Below are 19,595 nucleotides of genomic sequence, written 5' to 3' on the forward strand. Positions count from 1 at the left end.
CTTCTCTTCTCTTCTCTTCTCTTCTCTTCTCTTCTCTTCTCTTCTCTCTCTTATCTTTTTTTTTTTTAAATCTTTGTTGTCTCTTCTTTGACCACTAACTAGCCTGTCATAAAGTACTGGCTGTTTTCCTGTGACATCTTCATTCTCTGGCCATTTACCCCTCTTTTCTTAAGTCTTCTTTCTTGCTGTAATGTGTTTCTATCTTCTCACGTTTGTGCTCTGTGTCAGTGTTATTACTTGTCTTACTTTCTTTTTAACTCAGAAATTGATGAACCTCTGGGAACAAAATATTAAGGCACTGAGTTTGCTCTCATACCTGATAACTCAATCTTTTTTTCCTCTGAATCATGTTTTACATTGCATCTCAAACTGTATCCTCTTTCCCTTCTTTAGTTTGTATCTTCTTGTTCCTTCCTCTCCCTCACACCATCTTTCAGCTGTCTGCTCTGGCCATATCAGCTCCCTCCTCTTTTTAAATTTTTCTTTCTTAATACCCTCTGTCTTTACTCTTTCTTCCCTTAGACATCTTCCCTATGTGCCTTCTACCCCATTGTCTTCCATTCTTGTTCGATCCACTTGATTTAGTCCCATCCTTCTCTGCTTGCTTCCTCTATTTGTATTTTTATTAGCCCCAGTTCTTCCCTACTTAAAGCATGGGAGAAGTTTTTTTTCACTGTTATGTCTGTTTCTTTGGTGCTTCTCAGAAGCCTTCAATCTGCAAGCTGTATGCATGCAGACTGGATGTGGAGGTATGTAGGCAGGTATTTGAAGTCCAAGAAGAGACTACATTGATCAGAGCCTCCTTGAAATCACGCGCGTGGTTTGGGAGGATCATAGCTGTGTCATTAAAATTGATGCAGCCCTTTGGAGACTGGAAGAATTAGCTTAAGAGCTCTGTGAACAGAGTTACTGATCCCCTCATGGATCCCTTTCTCTATGGTAGATTTATAAACAGCTCAGCCTTTCTTGATGTGCGTGTGCATGTGGTGACTCTTTTACGACATGCTTCTGTCATTTGCAATCTGGTATAGCAGCTGTAATCACTTAGCTTTTAACCAGGAGAGCCTTTTTATTAGCTTACTCATTTTTATTTAACTCGCCTTTTCTCATGGTGAATATCACAGGGCTAGAAGGGACATATCTGCTCCCAGCAGATGCTGTAAAATATCAACCTGTAGTGATGGTTGTTAGCAGCAGCAGCTTGGCTGGAATGTGATGTTGGAAAGGTGAGGAGGCTGAAGCTGGTCTGTGCAACCTAACTGGCAAAGTGGCAGGCTAGATGGGACCACGAGTGGGAAATATTCAGAAGTCATTGGCCTAAAAGGCCTTTCCAACAGGGAATCCTCATCTGCAGAACCTGGAGTGGAATCTGTAATTCCTGAATCTCAGCATAACTGCTGTCAGCAAATATCTGCAAAGGCCATTGGCAAAATGTTGGTCTTATTTGCCTTTAGTGACTGGTCCACATAAAGAATGGAAATTTACTGCAGCTGTCATTTACTCTGTAAACTCAAATGGCTATGGTTATGGAGTCAGCATGATTACAGAGAATGGAATTAGGAGTTAAGAAATGCACAGACAACTTTAATTAACCTCCTTTGTGTATATGCATTATGATGTAGTCTTTAATTATGTGATCACATACTGTTTTCCCCAAAGCAGTTGTGTCTCATTTACCTCAGAGAATAGAGGGGATGTAGAAGACTGTTTGTCCAGAGGACCTCTGTACTTCTGATTGCAGAAATTGGAAGGTGTGCGACAAATGAAGCAGGGATTGTGAGGAGCAAAAAGATGAGGTCATGGTTAAGGTGCTTGAAATAATTAAATGTACTGCTACTGCCTTTATCTGAGTTCCTAATCAGAGTTGCTAAGTCTTTTGAACCAAACTTCCTCCAAGTGGTCACTATTTGTGTATCCTTCCTTTCTGTATTGCTTTGTGGTGAAAGTTTGATTTGCAGATATATTGAGCATCCAGGTCTGTCAGGGAAATCAATTAGAGCTGTGCTTGAGACATATAAAGGACTGTATAAAGCTTAGTATACGAAAAAAAAACCAAACAGGTAATAGGCTTCCCAGGGCAAGCACCCAATGATGGATCCTTTCAGCTGGATCTCTCCATCTCAGTTCTCATCCGAAGAACAGGGTAATAAGGCTTCCACGGCATGATGTGAGAAGGGAATGTGATTAAACTTTTGAGGCCCCTAAATACCATAGTGGTGGGCACTGTAGAAAGAAATGAAAAGGAGAAATTAATAATTCTGTCTTCAGAGCAAGATTTGAATACTGAGGCATAAAGAACGATACCACATATTGATGGGCCTACATAGTGAACAGCAAAAATAAACCCAAGTACTGAACACCACTGGGCAGAGCTCAGATCTGGGCTGAAGACCAGGAGATAGTGAAAGTAAAAGGTGGTGCTACAAAAAGGCTCTGTTTTAAAGGATACAGAGCAGAATGAAAATTAAGGTTGTGCCCACTGGTTTTATTTCTGGCATCTCCTAAATCCTGTGTCAAATTCTTTTAACTTGTTTATGTAACGTAGACAGCTTTAGCAAGGAATGCTGTATCATGTGGAGTTCATGAACAATAGTGCTCATCTGGCAAAGGATGCATTTTTCTCCCTAATGGGGCCACAGATAATTTCTGAAGTTATTTGGGTTTTACATGAGCTAAGGATTCCTCCTTGGTGAATTTAGGTGCAGGATTTGGCCACTTATATGGATTTGGCCAAAAATTTTGCAAATTTAGGATATACCATAGATTCTGGGATGCAAGAGTTCAATAGCATGATACCCAGAGGGAATCACTCTGTCTATTGCCTTTTGTGAAATAGGAAAATAGTAATTCTTCCTTCACAGAAGCATCCGAGGATAACTAGGCTAAAAATTGTGAGGGACTCCATATGGACAATAAGTATTTAAAACCAGATTAATATAAACTGAAGGGGGAGTGGTTCAGAGTAATCCTAATGCTGCTGTTGTGCTTAAATGCAACTGTTGCTAACCTGCTTTCTGTACAGAGAAAGATTTCGGTTTGGTTATCGCTGCTACCATTATTTTATATTTATTCAAGTTGAATGACAGCAATAGCTGCCTCTCTCTATATATATATGTATATATATATTTAAAAAACAAAGGGTTGGAAGAGCAGCGGGGACTATATTCAGCTTTTTCAGTAAAATTTGCACACATAAAGTACTTCACTGTAAAGCTGTTTCCTCCAAACAGGCGAACACTGTCTGTGTGCAGAGGGCAGAGGAACGGGCTGTGGCATGAGATTGTTTCTCGTTGCTCAGAATATTGCTTTTTATTACTCCCTTGCTCAAAGGACTTGTTGCAACTGTATCTAATTCATATTTAATAAGTTCTTTCTACTTCAGGTGTCAATTGGTTGTGCCCATTGCTTTTCATTTTCATAAATATTTGAGTGCAAAATGGTAACATTTTTTTGCATGCACTAGACCAGTGGAAATGGAAGTTCTCTTTAGAAAGGCTTCAGAAAGTGACAGAATCTGAAAGGATATGAGTCTCTATGCTCTTACTTTAATTTTGGTTGCATACATTTGTGCAGATAGGGAATATGCCAGCTGCATTAAAATAAAAACAAAGCATTATTTTAAATGCTCAGAAATAAAGGTTTAATAAATGCTCTCATTTATTGATCATGTCCTGCAATAATCTGCTGCCCCTCTGAACTAATAAGCTCCAAACTGCTTGGCTCAAATAAGTGACCAAAAAGTAAACTCTAGCCAGTATGAACAGAAGTGGTACAGAAAGTAAATTAACAGTAGACAACAAAAATAGAATATTTTAATTTGTTTGAAAGATGCCTGAAAGTCAAGATAGCAATGCAGGTATTCTTTCCACCAATTATTTTAACAGGTTCTTAAAAAACAGTGCAAAATATCTTCATTAAGTAATTTTTTTTTCTCTGTGAAATTGGAGTCCCTATTTCTGCTGTGTTAGGAAAGGCATCGAGCTCATGAGTGGATTTTTTTGTAGTCTCCTCAATTGGAAAATAAATATCTGTGATTGAGGTGATGATGTTAATTCATTTAAGGAAAAACTCCCAAGTTATTCGTATCTTGTTTTTCTTTAAAAAAATAGATAAAAAATCTGATCTTTATTAATTAGACGTCTAACAATTATTTATTGAGGTGTAGGACTTTGCAGATGGCAACCTTGGTCTTTTAATATTAATTGGAAAATATCGATTGAGAAAAGACTAGTCTGTCATGATGATAATTGCAACCAGATTTAGATATGATCACTAGATCTTCCTGAGATTACAAAGAAGCAGTTACCATCTAATTGGCAAAAAGATTGAACATTATTTTGGTAATCCCTGAGCTTTGCTAACTTATTCCCAGTTGTTCATTTATATGTCTTGTCTGTATGTCACTATAAAGTGGTTAAATATGGTGTAAGCTGATAAGACTATGCTGTAGAGTATTTACATTTCATGAGCATTCCAAGTTTTATAGCTGTTTTAACAATATACTTTTCTTTAAATGAAGATTAGACCTGCTGACTGAACACTTCAAAACCACAACTGACCTGATATTTACTTCTTTATTACGACAAGCTAAGGTTGAGATAGCCTGATCTCATTTCCTTGATGGCAAGAACAAGAAAGTTATTTTATTTAACGTTACTCAATACATGAAAAATTAAAATAATCTCTAACTTTCCAAGAAGGTTCTACGTCTTTTGACTTCATATTTGATCTGTTTAAGTACTTTCTTACTATGAAGTTGTGATATTTCACTGTACAAAAATATTGCTGCAGACAAGTCCCTGACAAAGCTGGGAAAATAAATCAATTAGTGCAAGTAAACTAATTTTGAAGAAGAATTAGTATGCACTGTCAGTTTTATACCAGGAGGGATTTCCTGAGTAAAGCATAACCTTTGATAATGCAAGACAAATGTTAGCAGTTTGAGTTTTAGATACAAATGCTTGAGTTTCTCAGCTGAATTTTATTGCTGTTATTTCCATAAATTGTATCTATTTACACCACTTAAGCATCTGGCCTAAATATATAAATGTGCAGTTACTTATTATGTGGCTGTAAATTCAAGGTGCTGCACATACAATTAACTTGCATGCTGACAGAAAATAGACTGTCAACTTATTAACAGAATTTTACGATCATCTGAACAAAACTAGTTCAAAAATTTTATCACCTTCTATCCATTTATAGATATTAACCAAAAAAAAAATAATAAATCTCCGTTTCGGAGCTATCCCTTTGTGCACAAAGCGAGACCCGGGTCTCTCAGCCTCTGGAATGCTCTTTTTTCTATCGCTGCTAATAGCTGTGGACGTTTTCCGTGTGGATGTTCAGTACACGCTGTTGTGAATCCCAGGATGATATCGCCATTACTTAGAGCTGTATTTTGCATTGCCTATTCTGTTCTTGCTCAGCATGCACAAGGGTAGAGTTAAAATCTTTATTCATTTCATTTAAAAATGTTTCTTTTGTTCTCCTTATCGTGTTCTGGCTTTCCCAAGGATATATGCCTTGAACGAAAAGTCACATGTGCATTACTAATTGTGTGCCATTGTATTTACAGTTCCTAGTGGTGGCACTGTGAAGCTACTAATTCTTTTGCTTCACTTGATGTAAAATAATCTGAGTGTCTTTGATAGCAGTGAAACAGTATTAATTGTTTTGTACATTTCTTGGTCACTCTTCTTAGGTGGTCTTCATAATCTATTAGAACTTTCAGCCAGATTTTTGTAATGTCATGCCTCCAGCAGTGATTAAATTGGTAATTAATGAACAGTCCTTGGCAACATAAACCACATCCCGTTAATTTTCCCTTTTGAGTTTTTCGAAGTTGTCGTCTCTGTCAGAAAGCATTGCGCCACCTTGCTACGGCCCCTTGGCATGGAACCACAGCGACGGGATTTTTTGCAGCCATTAGTAGATCAGAGCAGTAATTTCACAGTATTTTGGTCAGGGTAATTATAGTACCAAGTACCGAGTAGAGTTGGGAATTCACACAAGAAGTCCAGAAATACCAGGTGAGCTTCCTTGTGTTCACTGGGACGTTATGATTAGTTTAATTGGGCTTTGTTTGATTTCAGCCGCGGAGACTCTTTGTGCCACGGCACTGCAGCCACTTTCCACTTTAGTGTTTCTGACCTGCATTGACAGGAACTGGTGCAAAAATGAACTCTTTGAAGTGGGACTCTTTGGAGAGGACAACAAAAAAAGGGGAAGAGTGATGTGTAAGTAGTGTACTGTAGCAAAGCTCGACACCAGCCCAAATACTCTGCGTTTTACGGGTGATGTGGTTCAAGTTCTTTCATATTTTCAGCCGGAACAGATAATATTTCTGCTACGTTTGTGCAAATGTCGAGTAAATTACTGCATGTAAAAACACAGCCTTTTTTTCTGATCGCTGGCTTTTACATAGCACCTGCTGTTCTACCTTCCTTTGAAGATACAGTTGTTTCTCCCACCAGAAATTCTGTGAATCGTCTATTTAGTCCTGCAAACAAATCTGGGCAAATGCATTAATGAGACTGCAGCTGCACTTAGCAGTTCACATGTCACAAAATAGTAGGTAAAGGCATTCATACTTGAGTGACTGACTATAGGTGTAGTGGCCTTCAGCAGTACATTGTGCACATTAAAGTTTAAATAGTCACTTGCCTGTTGGCTTCTGAATGAAAGGACTGTCACTGGTCACTTCTCCTAAAGCCTTAATGAAACCAAATAGTTTGCTGCGAGTTTGGGCCTAACCATTGGGGTGTTTCATGCAGTCTTGTCAGTTGATGTTCATGAATTGACTTGAACGAAGATCAAAGTGTTTCTCAAAATGGAGAAGCGGGGAGAGAGACAGCTCCTTCAATTGCACCACAAGAGCTAATCAAGCCATCAGTTCTTTATGCACTCTGCGTGCCTTTAGAATTTAATACCCAATGGTTTGTCAGGACAAATTGAAATTCGGGGGTTGGTGGGGGGGGGGGGGGGGGGAGAGTGTCCCTCCTCAGCCCACTGAAAATAAAATTTGCACTTCACTCTTCTGGAGGATCATTTTGATAAATTTTATCATTTATCATAAAACTGCAATGTTGATTAAATGTTTGGGGTTGAAAAAAGAAGTTACAGTGAAGGATTCAATGGGCATTACGTGCCTTAGCCCTGAGTAAAGATTCAGGTTTAAACTGAAAGAGAAACTAAACTCGGTGTGATTTTTTTGTTTCTTGGATTGCTAATGAACTTTTTTTGCTGAAACATTTTAAATTAGTTTCAGAAGATAGATTTTTGAGTGTCAGTTAAAACAAAGTCATGTGAAAATGCCTCTCTCTCTCCCTCCCTCCCCTTCTCTCTTTTTAATTGATATGATTTAGGCAGAGGAAAATGGTAAGGGGGATTTTTCTATTGCAGAAGCAATTTTTAAGGGATTTAGTCTTATTTAGCCTGAAGGTCTTCACACTAATGAGAGCACTTAAGTTACGTCCAGGCGTTGATTAGACAGCTCATCTATCAACTGGAGCATGAGAATTTGTATTTTAGGTACCTTTTACACATTATAATTTTTTTTTTATTACTTTAGACTTTATTTTCCACAAATTTTTAATTGCCTTCTTTCACATCCAAGGTGTCTCTAATGCAGCTGACAGAGCGCAAACGCTAACAGGGAAATACTCTACATTTGGTGTAGAGTACATTTTGATACATTTCAATAATATGGACATGTCCATAATATTGAAACTGTATCTGTAGAAACTGGCGTTCTGGATGCAAATTGCTACCCAGATACATTCCTTAAACCGCCACAAGCCCCCTTAAAGTCTAAATACATTTATTCAGGAAACACAGAATTATATATATTTTAAAATGCTCAACTACCCCCCCAACCCTTCCGAAACTGTGAATGGTCTCTCTACCTGTATGTTTTTTGCCATGTTTAAAACACAATAACATCTTAATTATTTTCTGAACCATTCTGAAAAGTAGAGCTTTTGTAACTTTTTGACATTTCATGTTTAAAAAAAAAAAAAAATTAAAACGTTGCCACCAGCTTGCACTATGAGCAGCCTGTAATAACAGTTAAAAAAGCTTTCTGAACTATTTGACAAGATTTCTTAGTGCTGAGGCCATATGCTGTAGCCTTTAAGCTATTTCTTCCTATCAGTTTCATTATCACCTGCCTCTGAGTCTCCAATATCATCAGTAAGCACATGCAGAATCATAATTATGCCATGTACAAGTTCTTTGATAACATGTACAGTTTTCTTCTTAATTCTTTATCAAATGCATTGATCGTGGCATGTGTGCATTGATCCAGGTCCACCATCTGGCTGTGTGTGATAAGCACAGTGGCATCTTTGCATTTCCACTGTCATTCATTGCGCTACAATTTGGCTGCAGGGGAGTAGTGGCTGGGATTAGCCCTGTTCTGCTACTTACTTGCATTTTAAGTTGACACCTCTACAGCGGCTCAGACCACATTACAAACTGAAACACATACGCACGACTTAGTGATGTGACACTCCTCAATAAGCTTACTCCACTAGCTACTCAACAATCTGTAATTGGATTTGTAGGAATAACAGCAAAAGATTTCCTAAGAATTGCTGGGGACAGAAGGTGAAGTTTTCTCATTATTGGCAAAAGGCTAGGTATAGATCTTAGGCGATTGGTATTTTCCATTAAAAAAACCTGCCAGCAGTTTGCAGGACATTTTCAACAAAAAAAAAAAAAAAAACAAACCAGCAAAATAGGGTCCGGGGAGATGTAGGGTTAGCACTTGTTCTTTTCATTCTCATCACACAGAAGCAGACAGGGATCTCGTTACCCTCCCCCAAAAATTAAGAGAAAGGGGGGAGGAAAACCAACTTTCGGAGGCCCCCTGCAGCCCGCTGGCTTTGTTCGGCTGGGAGTGACCCGGGAGCATTCCTCAGGAGGGCAGTCCCCCCTCCCTCGGCGCGGGGCTGCCCGCCTGAGGAGGAAGCTTCCCAGGATGGCAGTCTTCGAGATGCTGCTCTTCAGCTTACGCATCCCATACACTTGCCAAAAGTCTTTGTTTCATAACACCACTTTTTTTTTCTTTCCTTTTTTTTTTTTTTAAATTATAAAGTCAAGTTTACACAAGAGAAAATCCCTTAAGTGGAGCTCGACGAATGTTGACTCCGACAATGAGTAAGCAGCTTTCTTAACTTCTTCTGTAACTCAGCAGTGGAAAGGCACAGAAAACACCATCTTTAGTCTGTTAATCTCGGATCGGACGTTCTGCCCTGTCTGAGTGATGGCACTATTTCAGAATATTTCTCAGCCTGCACGATTGAGACCCTCTTTGTGGGTAATGCCGATAGCAATGACAGTCATGATGACAGGCAGAACAAGCTTCTAGATCTCCCAGCACCTTAGGTGATTGTTGGCCTTAATTATACTTCCCGGATGGGGGAGACCACAAACTTGCTAAGCAGGGAAAATTCCAGGGAAGAAGTTAGCAGAGGACTTTGTCTCTGCTTTTGGTTTAGGTCGACTTTCTTGATAGTCTTTCCTGGGAGCCCTGTGTGTTGGCAGGGCTGCCCTCACAGTGTTGGCTGGGAGAGCACCTCGCTCTTCGTGTCAGTGCAGGTGAGCAGGAGGAGAAGGAAAACAGAAAGTGTTCTTGGAACTGGATATTTCAGCCCGACCTTAAAACCTGCCACAGAGCCAAGTGCAGTGTGAAACAGATCTGCTCGCCTCTGTCGCCGCAGAGATGTGCAGCTCCCAAATGGTTAAATGGGTTAAATCTTATTTATCAGAACAGAACTTTGGGGCTGTTTTGCAGAATGCTCCAGCAGAAATACCTGTGGTTCACTTTGACGTTACAATTTTTTTTGTTGGTTTCTTTACTTATAAATACTTGAACTGTTAGACCTTTTACTTTTTTCTCTGAGAAAGATGTATTTGTACCAGATTAGAAAAGCTAAACTGTTTCTTTACATTGAATAATCAGCCTGTCATGACAAATCTATCTACTTCTGCATGAGTAGGTGCCAGTTTGACTAGCTTCTTTTAGGCTCACACTGGGTTTTAAGCTGGATCCGTGTGCATGACTGGCAGTGCATTTGTTGGACCAGATCTAAGGAGCCAGAGAGCGTTCAGCTCCTTTTTGCCTACAAAAGAGCAGCCAGACAACCAGCAAGAGGCCTTGGATGTAGCACAAGGTGATACTTACATAGTCAGCCATTCTTTTTTTCAAATATTTTTTTTCCATTCAGTAAACTAAGAGTTTTTCAGTTTCACAACGACACAAGGAATTAAATTATCAGTGGATTGTTTTTCTACAGCCAGCATTCTTTACACCAGAAATACTGTACCGAGTGAATTGTAGGTTTTCCAGAACAACATAGATTATATTAAAAATAAAAAAATTTTTAAAAAGAATTTGCTGGCTATTTCTTTTAAAAACCTCCCTGGTTTAAAGGCATGTTTTCCATTTTACAGCCACACAACCCATTTTACTGTGAATTTTGGGAGCCTTTTTTTCTCAGGAAGGATAGCTTTGCTAAGGCATTGCTTGTGATTCTTCCAGTTTTAGACTACTTTGGGCTACTTCTGTTTTCATTCGGTTTCATCAGTCTGTCAGTGCCATGGCTCGTAAGCCAATGGCTACTTAAGACAAACAGTTTGATACTTTTTGTGATGTGCATTCATGAGAAAATATTTTCAAGTTACATGCAGTTTATTGGTAGTAGGGTAGCTGGTGTAGACACAGGGCATAAGGCAGAAAATACCCAAGATGTTTATGTCTGTCTTTGCTTACCACTTCCTAGGATCTGACGGCCACAGAAATCCATAGCCACTTTTGTTTCTGCCGAGTGTTCCCTGTTTAGCAATCCATATTTTACTCACTACCTGTGTGTTTTGAGCTGTTCTGAAAACGGTGGTAGAGACCAAACATAAATGTGGTCCCCAGGGTGATCAAAGATTTAATCTGACCAGATGGGACAAACTTGAGAAAGATTTTGACTTTCCACTCTGTTTTGCAACAAGAAAGGCTGATTTTTTTTTCTCCCGTCCTTTCTTTGTTAGCAAAGGCACAGATCAGGCCATCCCCAGAGGAATGAGCAGGTGTGGCCATTTACAAGCATGTCTGGTTATATTATAAACCAACATAAGAAAAGTTTGAAATGGTTTGAAAAGATCTGCTAAACAGTTTTAATGTTTCATCCCAAATCCTATTTACTCAAACAAGAGCCGATGAAGGTCACAGTACAACCCAGCCTGCTCAAACCTTTAGAACTCGTGTAATTTTATTTTTTTTTATTTTTTTTTTATTCTGTCTTCTCTACTAACTGAATAGGTACATTTTGGTAATCCTGAATAGGTACATTTCGGTAATCCTTGCCTCTGGACAAGCACAGAAGTCTTTTTCTTTCTGAATGGCTAATAACAGAGCCGTTCTTCCTGTCTAATGATGAAAGAGGTGGCAGTCAAGTTCTTTCTCTTAGATGTTCTGTACACTCGGGGCTGACCACGAACCATTTTGAAAGCTACAGCTACAGGGATCACTCCCCCTCATAGGTACAGTTCTGGTTTGATTTCGTTGCTGTGGTTTGTAACTATTTTACCACTTTTTTTATTTTTTTTTCCTCCCAGTCTGTTGACACGGTAAAGAATTTTCTTTCTAGACATCAAGTAAATGCAGTTCACCAGATTGTATCTTTTTATAGAAAGAGGACCATACATTATCAGACTTCTGGTGTAAAGTTGGTTTGGATCCTCCCAGAATTCGACAAAGGAGGACTAAAAATCCCTGGCAAAGGTTTTTGTTTGTCGGGGGGTTTTTTGTTTGAAAACGCAAGAAAATTGCAGGATTTTTGTCATTTAAGGAGATGGTTTTTAAGTGGGTGTTTAGGTTATTTTTTTCCTCTGCAAGAGTCCACCACTCTCAATATTTTACTGAGTTGGTCAGCTCTCAGCTGGCCGGGTAATGATCTCGGAAACTGCCCTGCCAGTGTTTCACATTCGAATTCACCTTCCCAAATCCACGGCATCATTTTTGGCCAAAGTAATGTCAGTCATTGCTGTCTGCGGCGAGTACAAACAGGACCCCCTAATGGCAGCCATTTTTATTTGTTTCTTAAGATCCAAAGGCTGCTGAAAGAACAATTGGATAAAGTTGAGGATTGGAGAAGCTTGATTTTCTTGTTCCAGTGAAATGAAACTCCTGTCCTTTTTTTTCTTCCCTTTCCCTTAAAAGCCGGAGTCAGCTAGGGGGTTGTAGCTGTGTCAAAGCCGTTGGGATGCCACTGCTGATCACTTTAATTACTAGGACTAAGGAGGATAAAATTAAAAGTAGCACCATTGAAGCAGTGGAAGAAAGCTTGCCGAGATGTCAGTGAACTGTGAAATATAAAAATTGCATACCAATACATTTTTATAGGAGGGAAACAAGGAATTACATTACTTATTCTTGAAGAGTTTGTCCTTAAGTAGTGAAGTTTTCCTTGCTGTGCATCTGCGTGGCAGATCTTTAAACCATTACGAAGTAGTTGGGGGAAAATAACAGAGAAAACTTTAATGTCTCTTTGGCATGTCGGGTCCATGTCAGACAGTGAAAGATTTTACTGAGTTTTCTCTTCAACTGTACAGGAAAAAAACCCACTGTATGTGTGTTTGCTTGGTCCTTTCTCGGTGCAGTGCTTCTCTTCGTGTTGCCTGGGGTTTTTTTAATATCTTTATTCATGCCTCCGTACCTCTCCTGAGCGCTTTCCTTTCCAAATTCTTGGAGATTGATATACTGTTTAATAATTTTTCTGTACCTCAAAACTTAATCTATCTACTTTTTCTGCTCCCAGTTTCATTGCTCCTTCCACAGTGTTTCTCCTGCCAAGCTCAGCAAACGAGGGTTCAAATACCTGAATTGAATTTAAGCAAGAACTAGGCCAGTTTTTCTCTTATCCGCTGGTGATGATTGGCTTAATCAGCACAAACACAAGCCACCATAATCTGTGTTTGCTTGGAGATCCCCGGGATGTTAATGACTATGCTAATAATTCAGGATACAAGTTCTCTTTCAGGAGGAGGGGGGGGAAAGGAGAGGGGAGAAATCAGCCTGCTCAGCTTAGGGCATTTTTGTCACAAATACATAACTGGCCTTATTTTAAACTACACGTGCTGAAGTAGATTAAATTGTTTGACATTAAACCATACAGGAGTCTTAATTTTGCACATTCCTTCTTAAAAGTCATTTAAATCACACAAGTCCCTATATCCCAGGAGTTAGGAATGTTAGAGATTTGAGCACTTTTCTTTATGTAAAATTCAATGTAATTAATGTTACCGAATACTGTGGGTCAAAATAAAACCATTTACTGTGTCAGTTGGTTGACTAGAAATTAAATTAAATTGATCTATTATAGTGCGTAGGAGGAGGAGGGGGAAGCTTTCTAGGTGTCTTTCTAATGTGTACTTTACCAAATAAATTTTTGATAGAACTGTTGCTCTGTGCCTTCTGGGAAGTTAAAAGGGTGAGAAAGCAAACAAAGCCCATGTGCCATCCTGCTGCCTCGCAGGGCCCAGGCAGAATTGTCTTTCCAGGGGAGGACATTAGGAGAAAAGTAAATCCAGGCAATCTGATAGGGAATCAGGACTCTGTCACTCAGAGGCGAGATATTGTGCTGTGTCCATATACTTTGTTTACTGTAGGGCTTTATGAGTTGTAACCTGCCCATGCAAGCTGTTAATGAGGCTAAATCTTGCTGCTTGAGGATTGAATTACAGCACACCTCTGGGCTAATGGTTATAAACAGAAAGTCCCATTAGGGCTGCATTCTGATTCAGTCATTTGCATTTTTTCTATTGTGCTGAGGACAATGCTGAGTAAATAGCTACAAACAAACAATTTACATGGAAATGGATAAAATGTACCTAATTAGTATTTTGCGCTTGTTTTATTAATGATTGCTTAAACTAAATAGCACTTAGCAGCAGCTCTCACCAGCGTCTGCAGGTGTGGGATGCTCAAGTTTCTGGGTTGGTGGGAAGGCTGCCAGGATGGCTCTCCAAAATTGGGCAGTTTGTTATATTTCACTTAGTTCAGGTTAACAGCCTGTACCTGGGTTTTGTCCAGATCATTATGTCAATATTACAAAATTATTGACAGGTTAGACTTAAAGCCAGGTGCTGACTTTTTGTGCTTATGACCATTTCTGATATAGAGGGGTGAGGAAAAACAGTCCTAACTTTGAAAAAATTCCGTGTTCAAGGTGAAAACTGAAATGGTTTCCCTTATGGTTTCATGGAGTCTTATATAATGTTTAAACACCTTTTTTTATTAAGACTTTTTAGTATGGTGGGTTCGTCGTTTACAAAATTTGATGCTGCAGAACTTTCCTTTTTTATGCGTTTGAAATATTATTGTACTTCTAAGTTATGAGCTTTAGTAGGACATGGCATGGTTCCAGTATGATCTCTTTAATTGCTGACCAAAGCCCCACTAGTAGGATGTTTTAAATGATTCAAAGTCTTTTCTACTCTGAGAGCACCTATTGTTCTTTCAGTAATTTTCGTTAATTTATTTTTTTTAAAAGTATCCATTGAAGTCAAAAAACATGTCTCAGATTTGATGCCACTTCACACTTTGAAGTCAGCTTGGTGCTTGGATAACCAAGAGCAACATCTGGCTTCTCATTTCAGTTCTATGAGAGAATACTACTCAAATGAGTAATTCAATTTAGTAAAACCATTTTATAGCCACGGTAAAACTTCACTCAAATCACTCATTAAGTGTGATTACTTTGAGACTGAAGTGTCTGCAAATTTTCATCAAGGTATTTTTATAGAGCATAATTTATAAAAGCTTTACATTGCAAATCATTAGGTTTCTAATGCAGTAATAATTTGGGGAATGCTTTAAAAAAATAATCTGATGCATGGATGTCTTTAAAAATTGTGGTGTGACACCCAACTGATATCGAGCGTCCTATTTATAATGTGGGCCAAGCACCATGCTGTAAACCAGTTCCTATCATGATGATCAGATTGAGAATGAAATTGCATTTCTGTCAATTACTGAGTTGGCAACTGTTCAATATATCTTAGCAGCAAGATGAAGAGCGGCGTCGGCAGCTGAGAGAGAGAGCTCGTCAGCTAATAGCAGAAGCTCGATCTGGAGTGAAGATGTCAGAACTTCCCAGCTACAGTGAAATGGCTGCAGAAAAGTTGAAAGAAAGGTCAAAGGCATCTGGAGGTGAGCTGAGGAACCTTGTATCTTATTCCTATGGCAACCTAGAAACCAGAGACCTTTTTGGGTATCACTTTTATTCACACTTCAAAACGTTGTTGTTCAGCAGGTGAACATATCAATAGACCTGGCTGTAGATGTGTTTCCTAAGTCAGTGTTGTGTCGCTTAATTTCCAACAATTACAAGAAAAGCATATGTGTGGTTGAAAGAAAAAGATGTTCTGTGAACAAGTAGTTCATATTGGCCCATTATTTACAGATTTGTCATTGCCCACAGGTTTTTTTAGAATTTTATGGTTGTTGGTTCTCTTCAATATATATTGTTATATAGGAGCATGGACGTAATTTTTGGGGGAAAAAACATCAGAAATACTTAAGAAAAGTTATTTTGTATTAAATGTCTTCAAAAAACTGCTTGGGAAGAGAATTTTAAAGGTGGCATGTAAGAGGCAGGGGCAACAACCTTTTGATTTTAAATGGCAGTTCTTTTGACATACCACTTGCATTTACAGGTTTTGAGTTGTAATATTGCTATAATGTTATTAAACTGACTTTGAAATGTCATTAAAATTCATATACCTGCCAGTGCTATGAGCTGGAGTAATGTAGTGTCACTCAAACTCAAATGGGTGCTGAGCACACATTGCAGTGCAGGCTTCTTGTTCTTTTAATGTCTTCTACATATTCTAAGGGGAAATAGTGTTTCTCATACTAACACGTAATCGTAAGCTACAGTGTAAAGAAAATCCAGCTTTATGCTCACAATGCCTGTAGATTCAACAAAAATATTTATTTCTTCTCTACTTTATGTATTTTGTATGCATAAATATTTAAATACAGTCTTATTGCACCCTAAACCCTACACTTCTGTGCCATTTAAGACTGAGAAGAAAGCAGTGAGTTGTATATCTCCCTTTGGTTTTGGTCTTCAGTTTTACCCAGTAAAGCAAGTTCTCTTTTGTGATAAATAGGGAAATTACATCCTTTGTGGGGAGGCAGTAGGACAGGCTGAGCCAAACAACACAGTCCTTGGACATTACATAGACTATGGTGTTCCTCATCGCTCTTCATGGTTTATGATTCCCCATCGCACATTATTTAATTACTTCTTCCTCACTGTTTCATCATGCCTTACATAGCTGTTCCTGCCATATCTTCCCTCAAAGTAAGGTACTCTGAGTGCTCAGCTGCACAGCAGTGACCCTGTTTTGTCACAGTGACTCACTTGCAGTGTTGCTAAATATCTCAGTGTGCTGCTTTCTGGGACGTGGCCTTCCTGTTTGTATTTTCCTCTGTATTTTGCCATTGCTCTTCCTGCCCTTTGTTCAAACTGTGAACAGTCTCAGAGGTAGCTGTGCATATGTATTAAAAGAAACGTGTATTTATAGAGGGAGATTGCATATGCACCCAGAGAGTTTAGTGTTATTAAAGGAGACAGTATCAGTATTGGTGACAACTCGCTTATAAAGTTATCACCACTATACCTGTTGGGTTTTATCCATGCGACAATTTCACAGCTTTCTACTTTTGCATGTGCTTTGAGTTATCTCCTTTATTTGTATTTCCTGCTTTGATTTTTCTTTACCCTTACTGTAGTTAGGCCAGTCTATTTCAACTTCTCTTGGACTTAAAATTTTTATTTCCCTTCTTGTTTTGTTTCTCTGTGCCCTTTTCAAGTCAATGTGCATTTTATAGCGTTTTCTCTCCTTCTCAAAAAGGGTGGCACATTTTCCACATACTTCTATCACATCACTGGTAATGTCAGGTGCCACACTAAATGTCCACTCAAGAAATTCATTCTTCTAAAATGTGATAGTTCTGTGAAATGGCACCAACACTTAACAAACCAAATTAATTAGAATTATTTCTGGGTTTAGTCTTTTTTCATTTTTGAGTTTACACCAAAAATTAGGATATAATTGGACAGTCTCGTTATTACAACTGGATTCTGAATGTTTGCCCTTAACTGCATTCACATGTAGTAGGGTTTTTTTCTGTTATAGTCTTGTACTTCCTGTAGAATACCCAAGACAAACTTCTTGTGATATCTTATGTCTTCCAAGTTTTCGTGTCCATTATGCTTCAGAAATCTCTTCTTCTGCATTGATTACAATTACTTTTTAATTTACAAAAAGGGAATGTACCAAATAGTTTTCCTCTCTTAGTTCAGTTATTTCAGAAGAAAAGTGACATTTCAGCTTTGGGATTCTGGAGTTTTTAAAGACTAATGATTGTAGGTAAAAATGTGATCTCTTTCATTTTTTTCTATATGCTCATTAAGAATTTCATGCTTTGGCACTGGTGCAATATTCTCTGTTAAAAGTCTTTATTTAATCATGGTCTGAAAAACTCAAATGCCTATGGCAAGTTGAAACTTTCCTGGATAAGCAGCATCCTTAGCTGCAAAATCCAATCTTTTCCATAGGTTATTTGGCATGTGAGACAGAAAATACTTCTTTCTGCCAACTGCCAGAGGGTTTGGGATGGCAGCTTCAAATTTATTAGATGTCCTACTAGCTTCAGGCCGATAAGCAGATGCCTTGAGATGGATCCAGGGACAGTATCAAGATAGGAATCCAAATTTCCTAGCAGCAACAGGACAAAGGAATTGACATATTATCTAGGAATATGTGCATTGGAACACCCGTCTACTCTTTTGGGATATGGGTGTTGTGCTTTCTTTGCTCTCTGGCACATCTCCATCCTTCATTTGAGATGGCGTCTTTGTGAGGATGTGGCTCGGATCTGGGGGTGGTGTGTAGGCAGTGAAGGGAGGGAACAACAGACAGAACAGGATATGTTCAAGATTTCACTTCTGAGGCAATGATTTTTAGGGAATGTGCATGGTAGCACAGGCTTACTCATCATGCTAAGTCTCCAACTCATGAAACAGTGTTAAGTCCCTCAATTTAATATTTTTAAAAGGCAGTATTTCTATCTGTTGGCAGTTACTGCTGTAATTTCTTGTCCTGACATCTAATTTCTTGTACATGGAACCAGTATTTCAACTCTGCATTTCTTCCATTCCCCACCTTTGTTGCCTTTATTACTGTTCAGAGGCTTCTGTCACATCCTGTAGCCTTAAAGCAAACTCTGTACCTGAAAGTAAATAAACTAAATATCTCAATATTCACAAACCTGAAGGATTTCCCAGAGACAATCCTGAAGGCTGGAAATATCTTCCCTGAAGAGAAAGTACTGTTTGTGCAACTCCAGTTGCAGCTTCCACATGCTTTTCCCAGTAACGTGATCCAGCCCCCATCAGTGATTTTGCTTCTTCATGAAAATCACTCCTTTTTAATTTAGTCTAGAAACTGTTGCAGTCTGCTGCAACTGGTTCATGTGTGGACAAGCTTAAACCAAGTCAATAGAATATCAGTTTTAACCACAAATTAGGTTTTGCCTTAATCTGAATAGTAAGATATATGAACTATAAAATGCCTTTGGATCTTTTTCCTCCAACATTCTGCCATTTCCATTTGGTTCCGAAAAATATTTATTTCTCTCTCCAGCCCAGACTACAGTCCATGCTGTGTTGGTAAATTGTCAGTGCTGTTTAGTTATGGAGTTAATCCTTTATCTTTTATTTTGTTCATTTCTTCATGACATAGTAAAGCCTTGCTCTCTTTCTAGGATTCAAATTTACATACTTTTCAAGGAAGCAGTTCTTCAGTCCTCTTCTAAATATGTGCCCTGGTTCTAGACCAAGTGCTTTTAGTTTTTCACATTAGCAATTTGTTCTTTTCATAAAAGATATCTGTTATCTCTTCGTCATGTTGTTCCTTTTATCATTTATAATTGCAAAATCTTGTTGTAACATGCTCCCTAAACACATTTCCCTTTTAATACACTGGAAGAACAAAACCCTGGAAAAAAAAAAACAACCTAGAGTAGTTTCAGTCGAGGAATCTAGATTTTTAAAGATATTTGAAAGTTTCTGAAATTACTTCCAATTACTGCTTTTAATTGATTTTTTTTAAAATAAAGTGTAAATGTCCTGATAATCATATTCAGTCAAAGTCTGCTAACTTTAAATGAAATACTAGGTCAGGTCATTATCTGATATTAGAAACTGGTGTCTTTGACATTCCCATCTCTTTTGTTTCCTAAAACGGTGGTGTCAAAGGCAGTGCCTCTGACCTCATCTTGCTATATTAAATTAAAGAAAATCAAATAATCTAATATAAGCATTCCCTTAGCATGCAGGAGTCTTAAACCCTGTCATCTTGTTTAGATTGTTTTGACACATTCAGCATCCTATGGGCTGACTGGTAGTTGTGAGCCGACCTTGCTAGCTGACTCCTTTGGGTGATTCCAAAAGCCTGCTTCTAGGCTCGAGGTGGATTTGGTTTCCCTCTGCCACAATGGTGTCCCTCTTTCACTCTTCTACCTC

At 38.5% G+C, this 19,595-nt stretch overlaps 1 protein-coding gene across 18 annotated transcripts in view; it reads left to right on the top strand.

Annotated features, from left to right (window-relative positions):
- The window catches only part of EHBP1 (EH domain binding protein 1), a 211,138-nt gene that overhangs the window by 142,875 nt on the left and 48,668 nt on the right, over positions 1-19,595 (top strand). For 15 of the 18 annotated variants that reach the window (XM_027663003.1, XM_027663002.1, XM_027663020.1 and 12 more), the window contains one exon: positions 15,061-15,208. In XM_027663003.1, the coding sequence (XP_027518804.1) occupies positions 15,061-15,208 (148 nt within the window). The remainder of the gene's footprint in view (positions 1-15,060; positions 15,209-19,595) is intronic. The other 3 variants (XM_027663010.1, XM_027663007.1, XM_027663019.1) reach the window with 1 other exon arrangement.

The sequence above is a fragment of the Corapipo altera genome, unplaced genomic scaffold (assembly GCF_003945725.1).
Source record: "Corapipo altera isolate COAL_440 unplaced genomic scaffold, ASM394572v1 94, whole genome shotgun sequence".
Classification (NCBI taxonomy): Eukaryota; Metazoa; Chordata; class Aves; order Passeriformes; family Pipridae; genus Corapipo; species Corapipo altera.